The sequence below is a fragment of the Ambystoma mexicanum genome, chromosome 10 (assembly GCF_040938575.1).
Source record: "Ambystoma mexicanum isolate Mex_15411 chromosome 10, UKY_AmexF1_1, whole genome shotgun sequence".
Lineage (NCBI taxonomy): Eukaryota > Metazoa > Chordata > Amphibia > Caudata > Ambystomatidae > Ambystoma > Ambystoma mexicanum.
The window spans coordinates 461044963-461062399 of NC_090932.1; the positions used below are offsets into that span (position 1 = coordinate 461044963).

At 44.7% G+C, this 17437-nt stretch overlaps 1 protein-coding gene across 4 annotated transcripts in view; it reads left to right on the plus strand.

Moving 5' to 3' along the window:
* NCK1 (NCK adaptor protein 1) overlaps nucleotides 1–17437 on the plus strand; it is a 1070986-nt gene that overhangs the window by 463970 nt on the left and 589579 nt on the right. For all 4 annotated transcript variants that reach the window (XM_069618028.1, XM_069618030.1, XM_069618027.1 and 1 more), the window contains exon 5: nucleotides 8952–9198. In XM_069618028.1, coding sequence (XP_069474129.1) covers nucleotides 8970–9198 — 229 coding nt within the window. In that variant the 5' untranslated portion in view covers nucleotides 8952–8969. The remainder of the gene's footprint in view (nucleotides 1–8951; nucleotides 9199–17437) is intronic.

A 17437-nucleotide genomic window follows, 5' to 3' on the forward strand; every position in this document is an offset into this window, starting at 1 on the left:
GAAAATTTGTAACATGTATACACTTGTGTACGAGCGCGATGCGATAGAGATATATCAATAACATATTAGCGATGCAATTGGTGACCTATAACATCCATATAGCATCCAAGGGTGTAATATTTGAAGTTCAGACAGGATTGCTGCATGCTTTTGTCTTACCTACGTAGTGATTATCGAGATCTGCTGTGTCCGCAAAATGTTGGATATATTTAAATGTTTTACGCCCAATGTTTCGGATCCCGAACTTTGATTACCAGAGGTGCTTTGTCATTCTCGGTTCGCCAGTGGGGGAGGGATAGGAGAAGGGGGATCGAAGGGGAGAGGGGGAGTCTAGGGTTGGCGTCGGTGGGGGCTACTTGTTGTGTTGGTGTAAATGGAAACATTTCAATAAACACAATTAAAAAAATAATAGGATTGGGAGAGCGTTGATTGCAGGACAATTGTGTTATGCTTTTAATTGCCCTAAAAAGATGACGATCATCATAACTTTTCAATCCTTGCTGGACAGTGCTGCCTCCGAAGTACTTGACCCCATAATTGTTTTGTTGGAGTGTTTAAACTGCAGTATGTTTATTCATGCCATTTCGAAAGTACTAAATGGATCGACCTTTCGGACACGCATGTCATTTTCATGTTACAATACTTGTATACAAATATCTGGGTAAATTCACAAGTTGAACCATTGTCCAGCATTTCTTGAAATGTTAGCAATGACGAGTTACCTAGTTAATTTGAAAATCATATAGAATGGTTTGTGACAACTCTGAAAGTAGTGCTGAACGATAATGCTCGGAGATTGCCAGTGGCGGCTGGTGTGTTATGGTGCAATGGCACTGCACGACTTTTAAAGGTAGGTGAAAAAATGTATGTTAAGATTCAAATTTAAAATGTCCACCTTTCACCTAGCATGCAGGGCCGCTGCAATCGCAAGGCTAGTTGCTTGCTTATATGTGGAGCGGCAAAATGCTGCTTTAACACCTCCACAACAATTGTATACTAACTGCCTTCCCTGTGATAGCACCAGTCCTGACTGTCTTTAGGCTGGGGCTGGCTGCAGCAGCAGCAGACCAGGCGGCACTACCACGCCGCAAAGGTTGGGGTCAGCGTCACAAGTGGCATGGGCGTGGCAGCGCTGCACGGTCCGGCACCTGCGCATTTGCACTCCACATCTCTGGCCATGAACGAAGCACCATACTATACGATACGTGCCCCCTCGAGTCTGGACAGATTGTCGTGATGGCCCTGGTGTGAGTCTATCAGGGAATGCTGCAGAGCACTGTGCAGCCTGGCTGAGCCCCCTGCCCTGAGCCTGTTAACTTATTGGTCCACCATCCGGACCATCCATCGGACGTGGTGGCCTGCGCACCCTGGCTGGAGGCCTGCAGCAGCCTTTTGCTGTGCGGTGCGCCAGGCCAGTGAGTACCTGTCATGTAGGCCACCAATCCTGGACGCGGCGGCCCCTGCTTTGCTGCAAGAGCGGTCCTAGGGCTGGGCCCTGCCTTTACTGGAGCCTGTGCTGAGAACAGGCCATCCATCACGCAAGTGAGGACTCCAGTTATTGTATACTGCCTTGCCTTGATAGGATAGACCCTGCTTCCTTTGCACACTCCCTCCGCCTCTTCAAATCCCCCTAGCAGGAACTGGTACCTGCGTTAACATGTGTGCTCTGCTGTACTGCGCGTGCAACTCAAGGAGACTGACGCTGTGCAGATTGCATGCTCGTGTGTGGCCTGTCCCATTCACACTCCACGAAAGTCAGTACGTTCCCTGCAAACAACTTTAAAACATAGTTCGGATTGCATGCCCCTTTGTACCCTTAATCTACATGCACTGATTAGAACAGAAGAAAATAGCACGGAGTGTAGGCAGAGGTGCGGGCGTACAATATAGTATGCATCAATTTAGCTCACTTTGTTAACACACCTGCTGTAGACGCCCTTCCGGTTAATGGCACTAATGCAAGCAGGTCCGTCTCCACCTTTCAACCTTCCAAGGTTAATCAATAACATGGCTGCCATTACCTTCCTTGGGGCAAAACTTGTTCTTGACAGAGCCAGGACCTCGAATAATGTAGCCAGTCCCCCACGCTACCCATTTGGGGATTCGGAATAAAGCTTTTCAACGCATCCGTGGGAGCTGGAGGCAAGACATTCACGGAATGCCCCACATGGAATAAATACTGGATATTTACTGAGACCCTGGAATGTAGGCAAACCCAGTGTCCTTGCAGGTCGCAGAGTCTTCCGATTCTCGGACATTGTTTTAGTGATTACATCAAATGCGAGGAACATGTGCGGGCCGAATTGCCCCATCTGCCTTCGTGGGGCACTTGTGCCCATTTGAGCTTGCAGTCCATTGACTACCTAAGGCCATGTTAATCCCTATGGCCAGCCATTCCCACCCACTTCTTGCCCAAAAGGTATCCACTCTTGGGATGTATTTGAGCTCGCTTTACTCAAGCCAATAGCCACATATCGCCCAAGGTCATCTCAGAGTCAGCCCTCAGCCCCATAAGTCGGGCTGCAGCAATGGCAAAAGATGTTTTGAGTAAGTGCAGTTCATTACTGCTCGGTCACAGCTCTGCTCAAGACGGTCACTTTGAAATACAGTTGTTGCTTGAAAAAGAAAAAGGGGAGTTGGGGGCAGTGAGGAGTGCCACCTCATAACCTCTCCTCTAGTACTGGAGTGCAAGGTAACCTATTTAAGAGAACATCATGACACTTATTTATTTCTACTTATTTTATTGTTCATTATACAGCGCTTATACACAGGTGGAGTGCTTCAAAGCAGGAAGGGAACAAGGAAATACAGTAATCACTCTTAGGCCTTGAAGTTTCCGAGTGATTGACAGAAAAACTAGCATACTCGGCCTGACTGCATTTCACCTAGTGCAAGTGCATGAAGGGTTACAGTTGCGACCAAGCTAGTGAGAAGGGACAAAAAAGGGGGGGGCAAGATGGTATGCAGTGATTATCATAAATACCAAAATAACTAATACCATTCTAACAAACCTGAAATAACGTATTCCAAAATGTTGAATTCGGAAAAAAACTAAAAAAGGGGTTGGGAGGGGGATAGTGGTTTTGGGGGTGGGGGAAAAGTATTAACAACACACAAATTGGGGGGTTTAGGGCATGCAAGGTGGTAGTAGAGATGTAAAAGCAATAGTAGTAGTGGCTATAAGATCCCCTGTCCTATTTCCCTTTCCTACTTCCTGCTCAGCTAAACCTTGAAACGGTGTTCTTCTACATGGCCCTCAACTAACGCCTATTCCCGCAATGGCTCTGAAAACCTCCTGCCTATGCCTTACAGGACTGATGCCAAAATAACTAATACCATTATAACAAACCTGAAATAACGTATTCCAAAATGTTGAATTCGGAAAAAAACTAAAAAAGGGGTTGGGAGGGGGATAGTGGTTTTGGGGGTGGGGGAAAAGTATTAACAACACACAAATTGGGGGGTTTAGGGCAGAACCCCCTCCCCCGCCACCCCCCAAAAACAACGATAAAGGAATTTGTTATTTGGGAATTTGTTTTTATTGCATTCGTTTTTATTGTATTCGTTGTTCTGGTATTCGTCGTCCTGGTATTCGTTTTTCTGGTATTCGTTATAATTGCATGTAACCGACAGGACAGACAAACTAACTAGTCCTGGTACCTTTAGGTCATGCATGCGTACAGACGGAGGAACAAGGAAGGGAGAGCTGGGGGGGGGAACAGAGTCCAGTCCAGCAGGGCCCTGGGTTAAGTGCAGAGAGGTTGCCCCGCTCATGGGGCATGATCTGCATTACTGCACTTTCAGAACATAGTGCAGTGGCCCGGAGGCAAATGTAAAAGACTGGCGGGGGAGCCTGGGACCTGTAAGGCTCTAGAGGTGAGACAGGTAACCAGACAGCAAAACTGAACCGAGTTAGAGAGGAGAAGGAGGGTGGATAGAAAAAGAACAGCGGTTAGCAGGGGAAAGGCAGAGAGGAGGAAGAGAAGAGGAAGGTCTTGGGGAGTTTACGGAACTTAAGGTGCTCCGGCTCAAGACGCAGGGAGGTTGTTCCAAAGGGAGGCACCTGCAGAGGATAGAGATCTACCCCCAAATCTCTGTTTGTGAAAGTGGCTCACCAGCAGAGAGTTGGAGGATGACGAGTGGAGGACTCTAGAGGGAGAGTATTTGGGAAGAGAGCATTGTAGAGGGTGCAGGCCTCGGCCCCAGAAAGCCTTGTGGATTATTCAGAGGGTTTTGAACTTTATCCTGGCAACCATGGGGAGCCAGTGGAGGGATTTCAGTGCTGGAGAGATGCGGCTCTTGGGCTTGAGGCCAAGGATAAGTCTTGCAGTTCTGTTCTGGATGCGTTGTAGAGGACAGAGTACAGGTAGGAAGATTGAGAAAGAGACTGTTGCAATAGTCCAGCCTAGAGAGAACCAGGGCTTGCGAGGTGGTTGTTAGGGCTAATTCTCATTCTATGGCTAATTTCCCTTACCTATAGAGTTCCCCAGCAGCTTTGCTGGATTTGAGTGGTTTATTTTTTCTCCTGCTAAGAGTGAGACCCTTTTTTCCCACTCTTAGACAGATTGCTAGTGTGTGTTTTAGGCTATTTTGTGTGCTTATGGTCTATGGGGTTTTTCTCACCCTCATAGGATTCATCTTTTTTACATGTGTGATACACAGCACCCTCTGTACCGTCCCACAGGGGTGTTGTAGCAACCCCTAAAAGCAGGGTCCTGAGGACTGGAGGACAAGGCGTCGCCACTGGAACTAAGAAGCCGAAGAGGACAGAAGCCAAAGACATCTGCAACAAATGAACCACCAGTGAAGCCCTGCGGCAGCGTCTTACAACTTTTCTCCGCACGACGAGAGAAGATCTTCATCTGCAAGAGCCTTCTTCCCTTGAGCTGGTGGGGCCAACAAGTTTGCCAATCGCCTTCCAGGACCTGCCTTGGTCGAATCGCCAGTGCCCTGCATTTGGAGACCGGATAGCCAGGCACCCGTCCACCACGACCGCGATTTAAAGGAGCATACCTTTTAATCAGTTTCGGCATCACCGCGGCTGGCTTCTTCCCTGGGCAGTGCAGTAACTCGAACCTTCCTCCACAAGAGCCTCTCTTCCTCTGCTGGACAACACAAACTGCAGGAACTGCCAGGAACCACCGCCACCGCAGGAGCCGCTTCCACTTTTTCAGGTACATTGTTCTGCCAGGCCTCCCGTTTCGAGGGGTAATGCTGAAGGTGTTTGCAATCCTTTACCTACCTCCTGGGTTGGCCGCCCCTATTGATTAACATTTATCTTTTACCTTCTGCACCCTCCTTTTGAATCGTTAAACCAAAGACTTGACTGCAGCTACTAGAACACTTTGATCCTGGGCACATTGCTCTGTACCACTAACTCTGGCACAGGCCTATTGACTTTGGCTAAATCTGTTACAACTGCCTTCACTAGATTGCTTTTTGCCCTCAACTGTGTTGGTGCACCAAGAGCTCTTATAACCACTCTCCGTTCCTTCTTAAGTATTGTTAGTGCCATTTTGCTCGGTTGTCACCTGTGTATGACTATTGCTAAAGTGCTACCTTGCCTAACTTGTTCACAATCCACATGGGAAGTGTTGCTAGAGTGTTTAAGAGGTTAACTCTGTATAACTTGTCCTTTCCCTCCCTTTTGAGAAATTACTAGAGTGCCATTTCTGCTTGGTTGATCCTGTGCCATTTTCCTCAGTTTTCACTCTTGCTCAAACTTGTCTGTAATCTAAATAGGAAGTTGTGTATACTTTTCTTGACTATTTTAACTTGCTTTGATAATTGTGATTGATGTGTTGAGCTAGAAGTGTGTAAAATAAATATATATATTCTTTTTAATACAAAGCTTTGGTCAGTGTTTCCTTGTGCCATAGTATTGTAGTCCTATTGTGTAAACCCTGAATACTGCTCATCTCCTTGAGATAAGTCTGACTGCTTAGCCACAGCTGCCAACTAAATCTTTGTGGTACAGACTGATAGCAAAGGGGATTTATTGCATATACCTGTAGTCTTAATATTCTGTAGTGCTCCCTAAGGGAACTGCACAGGATTCTGCCTAACAGTGGTGCGTCTCTGGGGCAAAGTGAGAAAAGGCAGAATACCTCTCGGAGGTGCAGTTGGAAGTAGGACTTTTTGGAGATGTCTCAGATGTGAGAGGAGAAGGAGAGATGACCCCTAGATTTTTGTTGCCTCATTGGTAGGTGAGGGCGCAGGACCTAGGGAGGTCGGCCAGTTTGAGAGTGGAAAAGACAGTTAGCAGCAAACCAAGACTGACCTGCAGATGGACAGTCGGGAATGAACAAGGAGGAAGAGGAGGCCGAGGGTAGCCTGAAAGAGAGCTGCGTGTCATCCGCATAACATGGAAAGTTAGAGGTAAAGGTAGAGATCCTGTGGGCTGAGGGGGCCATGTAGATATTGAAAAACCATGGGTAGGGTGGATCCCTGGGGGACACTACAAGTAGCGAGAGTAACAGAGGAAAGCAAGAACCCAAGTTCCACCTGGGAGGGCCGGTCAGAGAGAAAGGAGGCGAGCCACGACAGGGCCTGATCTGTGATGCCCAGGGTATCATTGAGACGGGTGATCGGGATATTGTGGTTTACCATATAGAAAGCAGAAAAGAGGTTGAGAAGAATGACGACCGAGAGTCAGGATAACCTCATAGATCCTTAAATGGGCATTACTGCATTTTGGACAAAGCCAACATGAGTGTGTTGTGAAATCTTTGTGTGTGTTGTGAAATCTTTGTGTGTGTTGTGAAATCTTTGTGTGTGTTGTGAAATCTTTGTGTGTGTTGTGAAATCTTTGTGTTTATTAAAAGGTTTGAAGGATGATGGTGAAAATGGTGTGTGTGAACACGAGTCATGTGAAAGGGCTTGGTACATCGTTGACGCTTGAGGGCAAGAGAATATGAAGTTGGTGGGGTAGGGTGGAAAAATTATCTATTGGCTTAGGTAGGTAAAAATCCTTGCACTGGTAGACAAGCTTGAGGCTAGAGTGACTCCATTATTTTTATCTACACCATGTCACTCCTAGTGAAGAGTAGATCAAGTGCTTGCCCTTCCTGTCATCGTTCCACGTTCCTCAAGGACCAGTGGTAGGTAGACTTTGGAAGGCTATCACACAATGTTCTGTCAGGTTTGAGATGCTTCAGTTTAGTGGGTGCCTTCTTTGAGGTGGGAGAATATCCAACATTTATCCCTCCCCAGCCTGTGGAATGCTAAGCGAGTATGAAAGGGTAGAGACATTCTAAATATAGGGAAATGTTTGTAATAATTCCATAGTTGGAGTGGAAATCTACTGGAACTGCCCAAAACATTTCAAAGTCTGCAGGTGATTTTCTAAAACCTGCAGAGAATTTTGGAAATCTGTTCATAAAGAAAATCGGCTTGTTCTGTAGGAGAATTTGCCCTGAGATTTGGAGACTCTAGTAAAAAAAAAAAATACCCTACTGATCTTCTGTCCATGGGTGCATCCTGAATCTGGGAACCATAGAATAAGGCCTTTTCTACCGACCGCTTTACTTGGGAATAAATTAAATGAACAGACTTCTCCTCCCCAATAATTATCCCCTCTGTGACTGTATAGTCACTGGTCCTCTTTTTGTGGATTCTATCCGCAAATTTAATCTCCTGACTTTTGTCTCTGTACTTCATAGTCCACTCCAGAGTGCTTTAGCGTTGTCTCCTTAGATAGCCTAGCTAAACTGTATCCATTGCTGGGGCTCGTGGAATATCACAGCACAACTTCTGGGCACTTTCTTTAGCCTTCACAGGAAGGCAACGATAAGACTGTTATTGCACCCCTCAGTAATGCTAGTGGCAAGTGTGCCTCCCCTCCCCCATAATGTGAAAAACCTGACCCTGGTCAGTGGGACCGAGTGGTAGTTCCTCTTTGTTCGCTTCCAATTTAGGACTCCCTACCAGACTTCAGCTCACAGTATGTGCTTCCCGCCTAAAAGTTTGCATATCTGTTCACTGCCTCTCCTTGTACGTTCCCAATTACTGGCTTCTAAAGAAACTTTGTTCTGTTGGTCAAAAAGCATGCCCCTTAGGCACCCTAAGGAACCCCCATGTGTCATTTTAACTAATTAAATTTTAACGAATGAAATTATAACAAAGAAAATACTGATATTTTTCATTTTGTGCCGCCCCAAACCTGCGTTTCTTCACATTTCGAAGCCCCTAACATCGCTTTAACCTATTACTCCCACCCAATATCTATTTATGTTTCGATATTTTGTTCGTTATACTTTCATTTGTCTTTTTAAATTTCGTTAAAATCACTGCATACCATAAATACATACAATACACAACTTGCCAGCATATCTGTATAAAAGGGAACATACTTAGCTGCTTTCATTTTGGGGGCAATAAGAGGAAATGGTTTAGGAGGAGAACTGCACACATGATTGGTGGTGAGGCAGACTAACACTGGAGAAAAGGAAATTGGTGTGGTAGTGGTAGCTCCAATGACAGTTTTTTTTTCTTGTTTCTATGGAAAATCAAGAAAATGGTTCAGTCGCATAATACGAACAGTTTATGCCATGACTTGGAAACACTTAATTAAAGTATTTTGTTTTGTAAAAGGCCCAGATATCCTATAGCATGTTATATTAAATAGAAGCATTTTTATTTTTTTTATTTTTACCACAACCCCATGTTTAGTTGTTTAAATCGTTTTTACCATTCTTGTGGTGTTGGAGTTATGGCATGTTTAAGAACATATACATACGTTTTCTTTGTGATTGGGTAAAGGTGTATTCGCAATTAGGACTTGTACATGCATGTACACTAGCATGTAATTAAGCTTTGATGTTTTTGTGATGAAGAACAGTCTACTGCACCTGTTGCCTCCTTTTTTTTTTTAATACTGAATGCCATATCGGTCTCCTTTTGCTGTTTCTGCTAAACGGGTCACCATATTCATGCTTTATTTTTATCCACAGTGTCCCTGGGGTTGGAAGATGACATCGGAAGAGGTGATGGTCGTGGCAAAGTTTGACTATGTGGCCCAGCAAGACCAAGAGCTGGACATCAAGAAGAATGAGCGACTCTGGCTTCTTGACGACTCAAAGTCCTGGTGGCGGGTGAGGAACTCCATGCACAAGACAGGATTTGTGCCTTCCAACTATGTGGAGCGCAAGAACAGCGCCCGCAAGGCCTCCATTGTGAAGAACCTACGGGACACATTGGGTAAGTGTAGGGGGTTTAACCTGGCTAGATCTGCTGACACATGATTTGTTGTTTTGGCAAGTGCTGCAGATGTGTAATATTTGTTACGTTCATTTGATGATATGAATGTGTGTTAAGATTGAATGAATTGCCTTTGCAAGAGTAACTGCTTCAGAGTGAAAGTGGTATAAAAAGGACATAAAAGGAGTTTATTTGAAGATTCAAGTGTAGAAATTCGAGGAGACGTTTTATGAAGATTGCAGACAGAAATGGCAGAGATTAATTCCATTTTCAGGAGCTTTTTTTGTACATAATTTGTGTAACTGAATTTTTCAATGTGATCCAGTACTGCACATTCATCAATAAAAAGAATGAGGTGCCTGTGGATAATTGATGTTCAAAGAATTGCTTAGAATCTGGCAGTGTTTTGCATAGGACAAAACAGCTGATCATTTTCCTGTTGCTAATTCTCTTATGCATCTACCTATTTCATACTTCACATTCTCTCTACTTATCGTCTTTCCTCAAACTGGTATCATCCATCAAACTTGCACTGGGCAGTTATTATGAATTTTACGTTTTTTCATTGTGTCAAGTATGATTGTATGGATGTGAAGTAACATGTTCTTTCCTAGACTCTTGATAGTTCTGTTGCCACAGTGTGAATTGGTGCAAAGGGGAGCTATTGATCTGAAAAGAGCAGTCTACTCGGAAATCGGGGTAAATCCCTGCTTCCATACCTTGTTGATAGTGGAATCGTTCAGAAGTGAGAAAATGTTAAAACCTTCCCCACCTAGACTCTGGAGAGGGGTCATGAATGCTGGGTCCAATAGTTAAATATATATGATGCATTCCAAAAGTGCATCTTAGCAGGTTGCTATTCGGCAAGTAAAATAAGGCTGGACTTTTAGATGGTAACCGCAGGATTGACTGAGAGGGAACACAGTAATGTAATTTCAGTTATCCTCAATGCTCTCAAAGCATTGCTTGAATTAATAGGGTATTGTGTTGAGGCCATGGGTGTTTCTCTTCTAGTGGAACGTCTTTTAGTTACTGTAGTCTGGAGGCTTGTCAGCATCTCTGGATTCTATTTGACTGTGTCAAACCAGAACGCTATAGAGAAATTGCAATGGGGGGGGGGGGACTAGGATGGGGGAGGTGTGATATTGCCTCTGTCTGCCTATTTTAAGCATGTAAATGTGCATTTATGTTTGGAAGCCTTTTTGTAAGTCGTCACAGTTTAGGCGGAAAGGACATCTGCGGCACCCGTCCAACGCCCTTCTTCCATCACCCTTTGCGATATAGAACTGAGTCGCAAAGGGGAAATTCTACTGCAAGGTTACCTTTAGACGCATGCTGTAGAGACAACTGGTGCTACATGACTGATGGCACACCTTTTCATCCATCTACCGTTTGCCAGTCAACTGCTCTAAAGTGGAATAAGGTGACAACACTCAAGAGGACCTATATAGCTAATTGTGTTTTTGGTGCCCCTGGGAGATTTCAAACACTCGTGTAGGCAGCCCACCTAAAGTTCAGGTGGTGAGCTTTGTTGTGAAATTCCATATAAAGTAGTATGTAGGAAGGAATTTTTGGCATTGTTGAAGATAGCGCACTTATGAAGATGTATCCACCCAGAAGGGAATTGGCCTCGTCAAAAATGGCATTTCACCTAGAAAGTCACTTGTGTTGATGTAAACTGTGATTAGTGACTCACAAATGTGACATGGCAGGGATGGACTCCTTGTACAGGTATATTTAGTTTACTGGAATGATTATCAAATAAGTTTGATGGAGACAACTATATGCCTACATACCATAAACACCCTTCATCCTAACGAATGCTGCACTCCCCTAGAGGACAGATAGATTTGAGGAACTTCCAATGCACCCACACATTGCAAGTCTGTCTGCCACTTCTTTTTAAATGTATAGGCCATTTACTGCTTTCTGAGTGTTGGTGAATCTTAGATTTAACATTTTTTTGTATTAAATGATTTGTGCGTCTGTTTTTAAAGTGGTGATGTTCTGATATCCGCTTAAATTGCTAGCGGATATTTCAGTTGACTCCTTTCTTTATGTACTTCAGATTGTTTCTAAGACATAAAGAATAGTCCTTAAATTGCTGATTTTTCTTTGTGCGTTATTATATTGTGAAGTCGTTTTATTTGGGAGGCTGTGTGATGGGACTGGTGTAACCCTTGCGCACAGGTTCTATTACCCACTCTGTCATATAGGCCCCAAAAGGGGTACACCAAAGAAGTTCCCCTAACCCCACGCTTCCCAGTCCACTTGAAGCCTCAGGGTAACATCCAAGGTCTGAATCATAAGTAACCAGAAGTCTGTCTTCTCCAAACCATCATAAATTAAGTACGATCCCAAAGACCTAATCGAAATAGGAAGGTCTCACTGAGTTGGCCCCTGGTAAAAGGGAGAGATTTAGTCTTACAACTGTAGAGAAGGTAGCATTTGGTTCAGCTGCTTGGAGCAATACTGTAGCCTCGAGGATACCCCTGCCTGCTTGGACTCCGCTGATGTTGACCAGGATCAGCCCAAACAGTGTGGGGAGATGTAGTAAAACTGTGGCACAGATAAAAATCTGTTGTTTGTATTTCAAACTAGGGTTAATGTCTCCGGTAGGGACCACAACATATGGACCCCACACAGATAACTAAAGAATGGGACCTCGTTTGAACAGAGATGGTCTGCGTCCCTGTCTCAATACAGATTGTCTTCTGTCCTGGCAAAGTGTAAATACCAGCTAAAGGAAAGCCCAAACTACGTCTACCAGAATGAGTCTTAGCGCAATCAACACAGCTTGGCCCGGAGCCTGAGTACTGGGTTTGGTGTCTTAATGGACTGGCGTTTAATCCTGCTATACCAAAGACACAACACCCACCCAGCCCCAGACACACTACCAGGTAACTGGGGAGAGGGAGGGTTCCAGCATACAAAGAACTGGAACTAGGACTGGCAAGAGATTGCAGGTGAATAGGGGAGACGAAACACTCCCTAACCCCTATTCACACAGAGGCTCACCCAGAACAGAGGAAAACACTGGAGGGATCTATGTCTAAGCACATGCAGCCTGCAGTAGAATAGAACATGAAAAGTGGATGGCAGAGCTAGAATACTTCCTCTGGAAGTCTCGGCCCCCAGGGAAGTAGCTCAGGTAGGGACTGGCAATTGGGGCAGCTGACCTAGAGAGCCAATGGGGAGTACTGAGTAGGAAGGGATGGGCTATACAAAAAACTGCACGTGTAGAAGAAAGTGAAAGGTGTAGGAGTCAGTTGAGAGGAGGTGGCAGTGGACCGATCGACAAGCAAGGAGGGTGTAGCAGATGGAGAAGGAGCTAGACTTCAAATGATGAAGGTAAGATGATGGGTTTGAGAGGGTGTTGCCAATTGAGTTGTTCATGAGTGAGATTGGTTTTAAGGCCAAGAGTAGAAAGGGGGGCAGTTTTGAGAGTAGTTTTTAAAAAAAGGTTGTGTGGGTGGAAGAGGTACGTGGGGGGGGCAAAGGGTACAGGAGGTTACAGACGGGGGGTAGTGTTGGGAGCAGAATGGATTTGCGGGGACATGGGACGCGAGAGAGCGAGCGGTCCTATGACACACATGAGAGCAAGTGTCCTACGACCAGCATAGAGAGTGTAGAATGAGTGAATGGGGGTGTGTGTAGCACAGACCTGGAATCCCTGTTAGGTCTGCAATGAACTGCAACAAGGCAAACCAGTGCAGACCACATGTGAGTGAAATCAAGATTGCAGTCCCCCGCTTTGAAGCCACAGGTTGCTGTGTTGTGTTGCCGGATGATCACATGTACAAGCCAGTTCAGGGTTTCATAGTCCAGGTGCATGCCAGCCATTGCAAAATGCGGAACTACAGCTGAAAACTATCCATCATGATGATGGTGGCACATCTTGTTGGTGTGTAAAAAGCAAGTTGGTTTTAGGAATTGAGTTGGGAGTCTGGCAGAGTGAGCTGCATAGAGCTTGGTAGTGCAGTAAGTAGGCTAGTAAGAAGTAACTGGCGGGAAGTGCATGGTATGTGCTGAGATGTGCCAAGGTGGTGGTGAGACGTACAGCAACTGTAGAGAAAAAGGACCGTGGAGGTGGAGGAGGACAAAAGAAGTGTTAGAGAGGAAATAATAAGGTGGAGGAAGTGACCAGTGTTGACAAAAAATGAACTTCAGTGGGGGGGAGAACAAAAGCAGCAGGAGGTTAATGGGTAAGGAGAGAGAGAGAACGCAGGCAAGATAATTATGGAGCAGGTACCCAAGTCTAAGGGGACAGGTTTATCAGAGTGTTTGAGACCCAAATGCTTGTTGTGACTGTAGTGGGGCCTGTCACTAGCATCGATAAGGCAATGCATTCTGATTTTAGGCGCATCAAGCTCTTGACAAAGATCCACTGCAGTCTAATGGTTGGCTCATAAACTGAGGACTCTGGGCAACAAGGGTGCTGATAGTGGCTACTTGACACCGAATGAGAAGGAAACGGGACAGTTGTAGTAGATTGGTCTCTCCTTTTTTTTTCTTGTATAACAGCCAGGTTTTGGGAGACCTAAAAATACAAATGACTGATTGTGACTCTTTAGGCTGCCAATTGGTGGAGTTGAAGGGACAGAGGGAAGGACTGATGTAATATGGCCTTCGAGAAAGTTAAATGTTGACTTGTTGCAAATGTCACCACCATCTTTGACCAAAATGATTGAATCCTAGATTGTGTATTTATCGAAGACCATTGGACCATGAGAACTTTGCTTCGAGTTGTCTGTTGACCAGTTGGCCGGACCTGTTGAGCCCCAGGATTTCCGTTACTTTATATAATACAATTGCAAACTGTTTCAGGGTTCGAAATTAAGTGTGTCCAAGTCATAGCTAAAAGCAGCTCCTGGGTATCCAGCATTAACCAAGAGCTACCACTGGGGAACGAGGAGCGGGTACATAGCGTTCCGCAAATTTACGCAAATTGAACTTCCATAGAAGATGGAAACATAATTTTTTGCATTATTTGATGCAATATTTATGATCCCTTATGCTTTAAATGTCATATAGTTGTGCCCAAATATTTATTTATGCATTGTCCCAAATACAAGTTTAATAAGGCGTGTTTGTTTTGCGTCAGTTGGCCTGGGAAGCCAAAAATAGCTCTTGGTAGCTGTTGTCAAGCTATCCAGGGTCTGTTAGGATACAAGCAGGAGCTAGTTAGCTCCCAGCTCCACTCATTTACCCAGAGTTCCTGGGAATTTTCAGTTGAGAAAGGAGATGCCTAGTAATTGTGAATGCTTTTGTGGGGTGCTTTTGATGATTAAACATTTCAACCTTCCCTCCTTTCGGACCCTGTTTACATTGGCAACAAATCTAGCCAGAAAAGCATATATTCTGGTAGTGTATATAGTGTCTGCAATTAGTGTTGCCCTAATGTGGGCTGTGGTTTTGTTGTCCGCAGTGTCCAAAGATGTATGCTCATCCACCCTATCTACAAGCAAAAGATGGTATGCCAATTCATAATTTGAGGATAAGAGGTGATATGGGGCAATTCAAAAGCAGAACAGGTGGTGCACCTCTAACCACTTATGTTATTTGAAGCATAAAGCCTTTGAGAATACAATGTACTCTTTAATCGGCAAGAGACTGTGTAATACAAAAGCGTCAATAGATCCTACTATGACAGAGCGCCACATAACTTTACAAACATCAAAACATCAAAAAAAGAACTTGGCACCATTGCGTTATAGTCATGTTCAAATCAATGCCATACGAGTCTCGTCCCCATGTACGCACAAGTACATGCACCTAAACACATGCACAGAAAAAGACATACAACTACGCAGCAAAAAGCGCTATGGGTAATGTGCTCGGCTGTAGTCTTCAAATTTTCAAATTAATGTGCAGGCTATAACAGTCTGACGTGGGACATATTACATACAATAAAGGTTATTGTCGGTCTGCTCCTCTTTTACACACACATACTGTCACACATTCATATGCCTTTGGGACTGGGATGAAGAAGAGACAACTTGGAGCAATGAACACTTTTATTGGTGTACACCACTCTGGTACTGAGATGAAGAAGAGGACTGTTAAACACCACCACCATGGTCAGGCATGTCCCACTAATTTGGGTCAGGCAAAGGACGCTAAAGGTGTATATAAAGGGAGCTGCCTGTGGCGAGTAAGCTGCCTGGAGGGAACTCTGCAAACCAGTACGGAGCAGGCTGTAGAGGTAACTGAGCACTGCTGCAGAGCAAGAAGGACGCCACAGCCTGAGCCGGCTGTGAGAAGATTGGAAGCCCTGCAGAATCCAGTGCTTTGTGTCCCCCGCTGGAGCTGGCGGGCGCTGAAGACTCCTGGGAGCCGCCAAGAGCAGCAGGAATGTTTAAAAGCGACGATAAGAGGAAAAAGCCAGAGGCACCCAAAGGAGCTGCAGGAGACCGGTGAGTGAAGAAAATGGAAGTCACACTGGGGCGATACAGGGGGTGGGCTTGGACACAAGGAGATGCCAGTCAGATGAAAACTCATAAAAGGGTCGGGAGACTGATGGAAAGATTTGTGAATGCCAAACAAGCTACAAAGTATATAATGTATTATCGAATACCGAACTAAAGAAAAGTTATGCAAAGTACATGAAAGCACTGCAGGAGCGCAATGAAAGGTGCATTTTCAAATACATTGGAAGCAGATATAAAAGCAATGATGGACGTGAAAACAACCTGAATGAAAGCCACTGACCAGGGCTTAAATGATTGACAAGCAAATGGGAAGCACTGCTGTGAAATGTAAAAGCAATGTGGTGACCTGAAAATCAATCCACAAAGTGAATACGTGTTGGCAGAGGCAAGAGGCTGCCAAGGATAAAAAGAACTTAAGTGAACAATTGACATAGGTTCAAAGAGGGAGCCTGTGTTGGAAAGGAAGTCCAGTGCAAACAAGTGAATATAACAAAGTGCCAAGGATTATCGGTCGCGTTGCCTGTAGTGGGTGGACTGTGTGGACAACTGTGTCTAGACCGAGTAACCCATACTTGGAGTGAACCAAGGAAAGTGAAGTTTGTGAAGCTGTTGTGCCTATCGAACATTAAAGAGAACAAATTTAGTGAGCTGTTGAACTGCCTGGAAGGTTGTAAAGTTGATTTGGAACCCAAAGTCAAGTGAACTGGCTATGTTGAATTGGGGTATGGGAACCCAGAGCTCTTTTTGTGTGGAACAGTTTTGAACTTTGGGGGGATATGGAGGGGGGCTGAAACACATGCTAAGAGCTAGAAGACGCCCAGATTTTTGTTTGGCACACACCTTTGCTTTTGGTGCTCATACCCGTACACATTTAGTCTTAGTCGTGAGGGCAAGTATAGGTTTTGGACACAGATTGTTAAGTTGAATTTACTGTCTATCCTTAGTTTCTTTAGGTAGGGATATCCCACTTAAGCATGGGGCAAGTTAGGACTGACACCAACCTGACCTTTAAGTTAAAGTATTTGAGTTGAACATTGAATCTGTTTGTCTTGCTTCATGATGCCTTCACACCTGTGATTAGGTGACATAGCCTTCTTCAGGGAAAATTAGATTGGAGGTGTGATGTGTTGCATGGTGAATACATCTCTAACAAAGTTCATGAGGTAGAATCAATATTGTCTTAAGACATATGTTATCTTTATACAGAATGTGGTGAATAATGAACAAAAGTTACCATGTGTACTTCATCAATTCAAGAGGATGATTTCATCATTTCAAAGGATAGTTGGCTTTGGAACTAGGATGATGTCAGGCATTCCTCACCAACAAAGGAGGGATGTATTAACAAGACATCTGAAATGATGCATGCAATTAGTTGGGGTGTGCATGTGCTTCCATTGCCCATATGGTACAGTAAATAAGATAGGCGTCCATCTTACCCTAGGTTCACAGACAGTTTGGGTATGAAGATTTCAAATTTGGTGCAGAGTAGCAAACTTATATGTGAATCAAGGACACATGTGTGTCGCTACCGTGCGCAGCAACACGGTGCTCTAATATTAAGGTTGAAAACGTTTACACATCAGAGCCGCTACCCGGCCCCTTATCTCATTGTGTTTCTAAGCATTGATGCCTCTGCATGAACAGGACTCCCTACCCCGTAAAGCCTCGGGCGAGGAACTCAGGCGGGCTTCCGGCTGGTATATTAGAGACCCGTAACTTGTGTAAAAGCCTAGCATGTTCTAGTCCATAATTGAGGATGGAGGTGGCCATGTTGAGTGAGAGACTGATGCACTATATGATGTAAA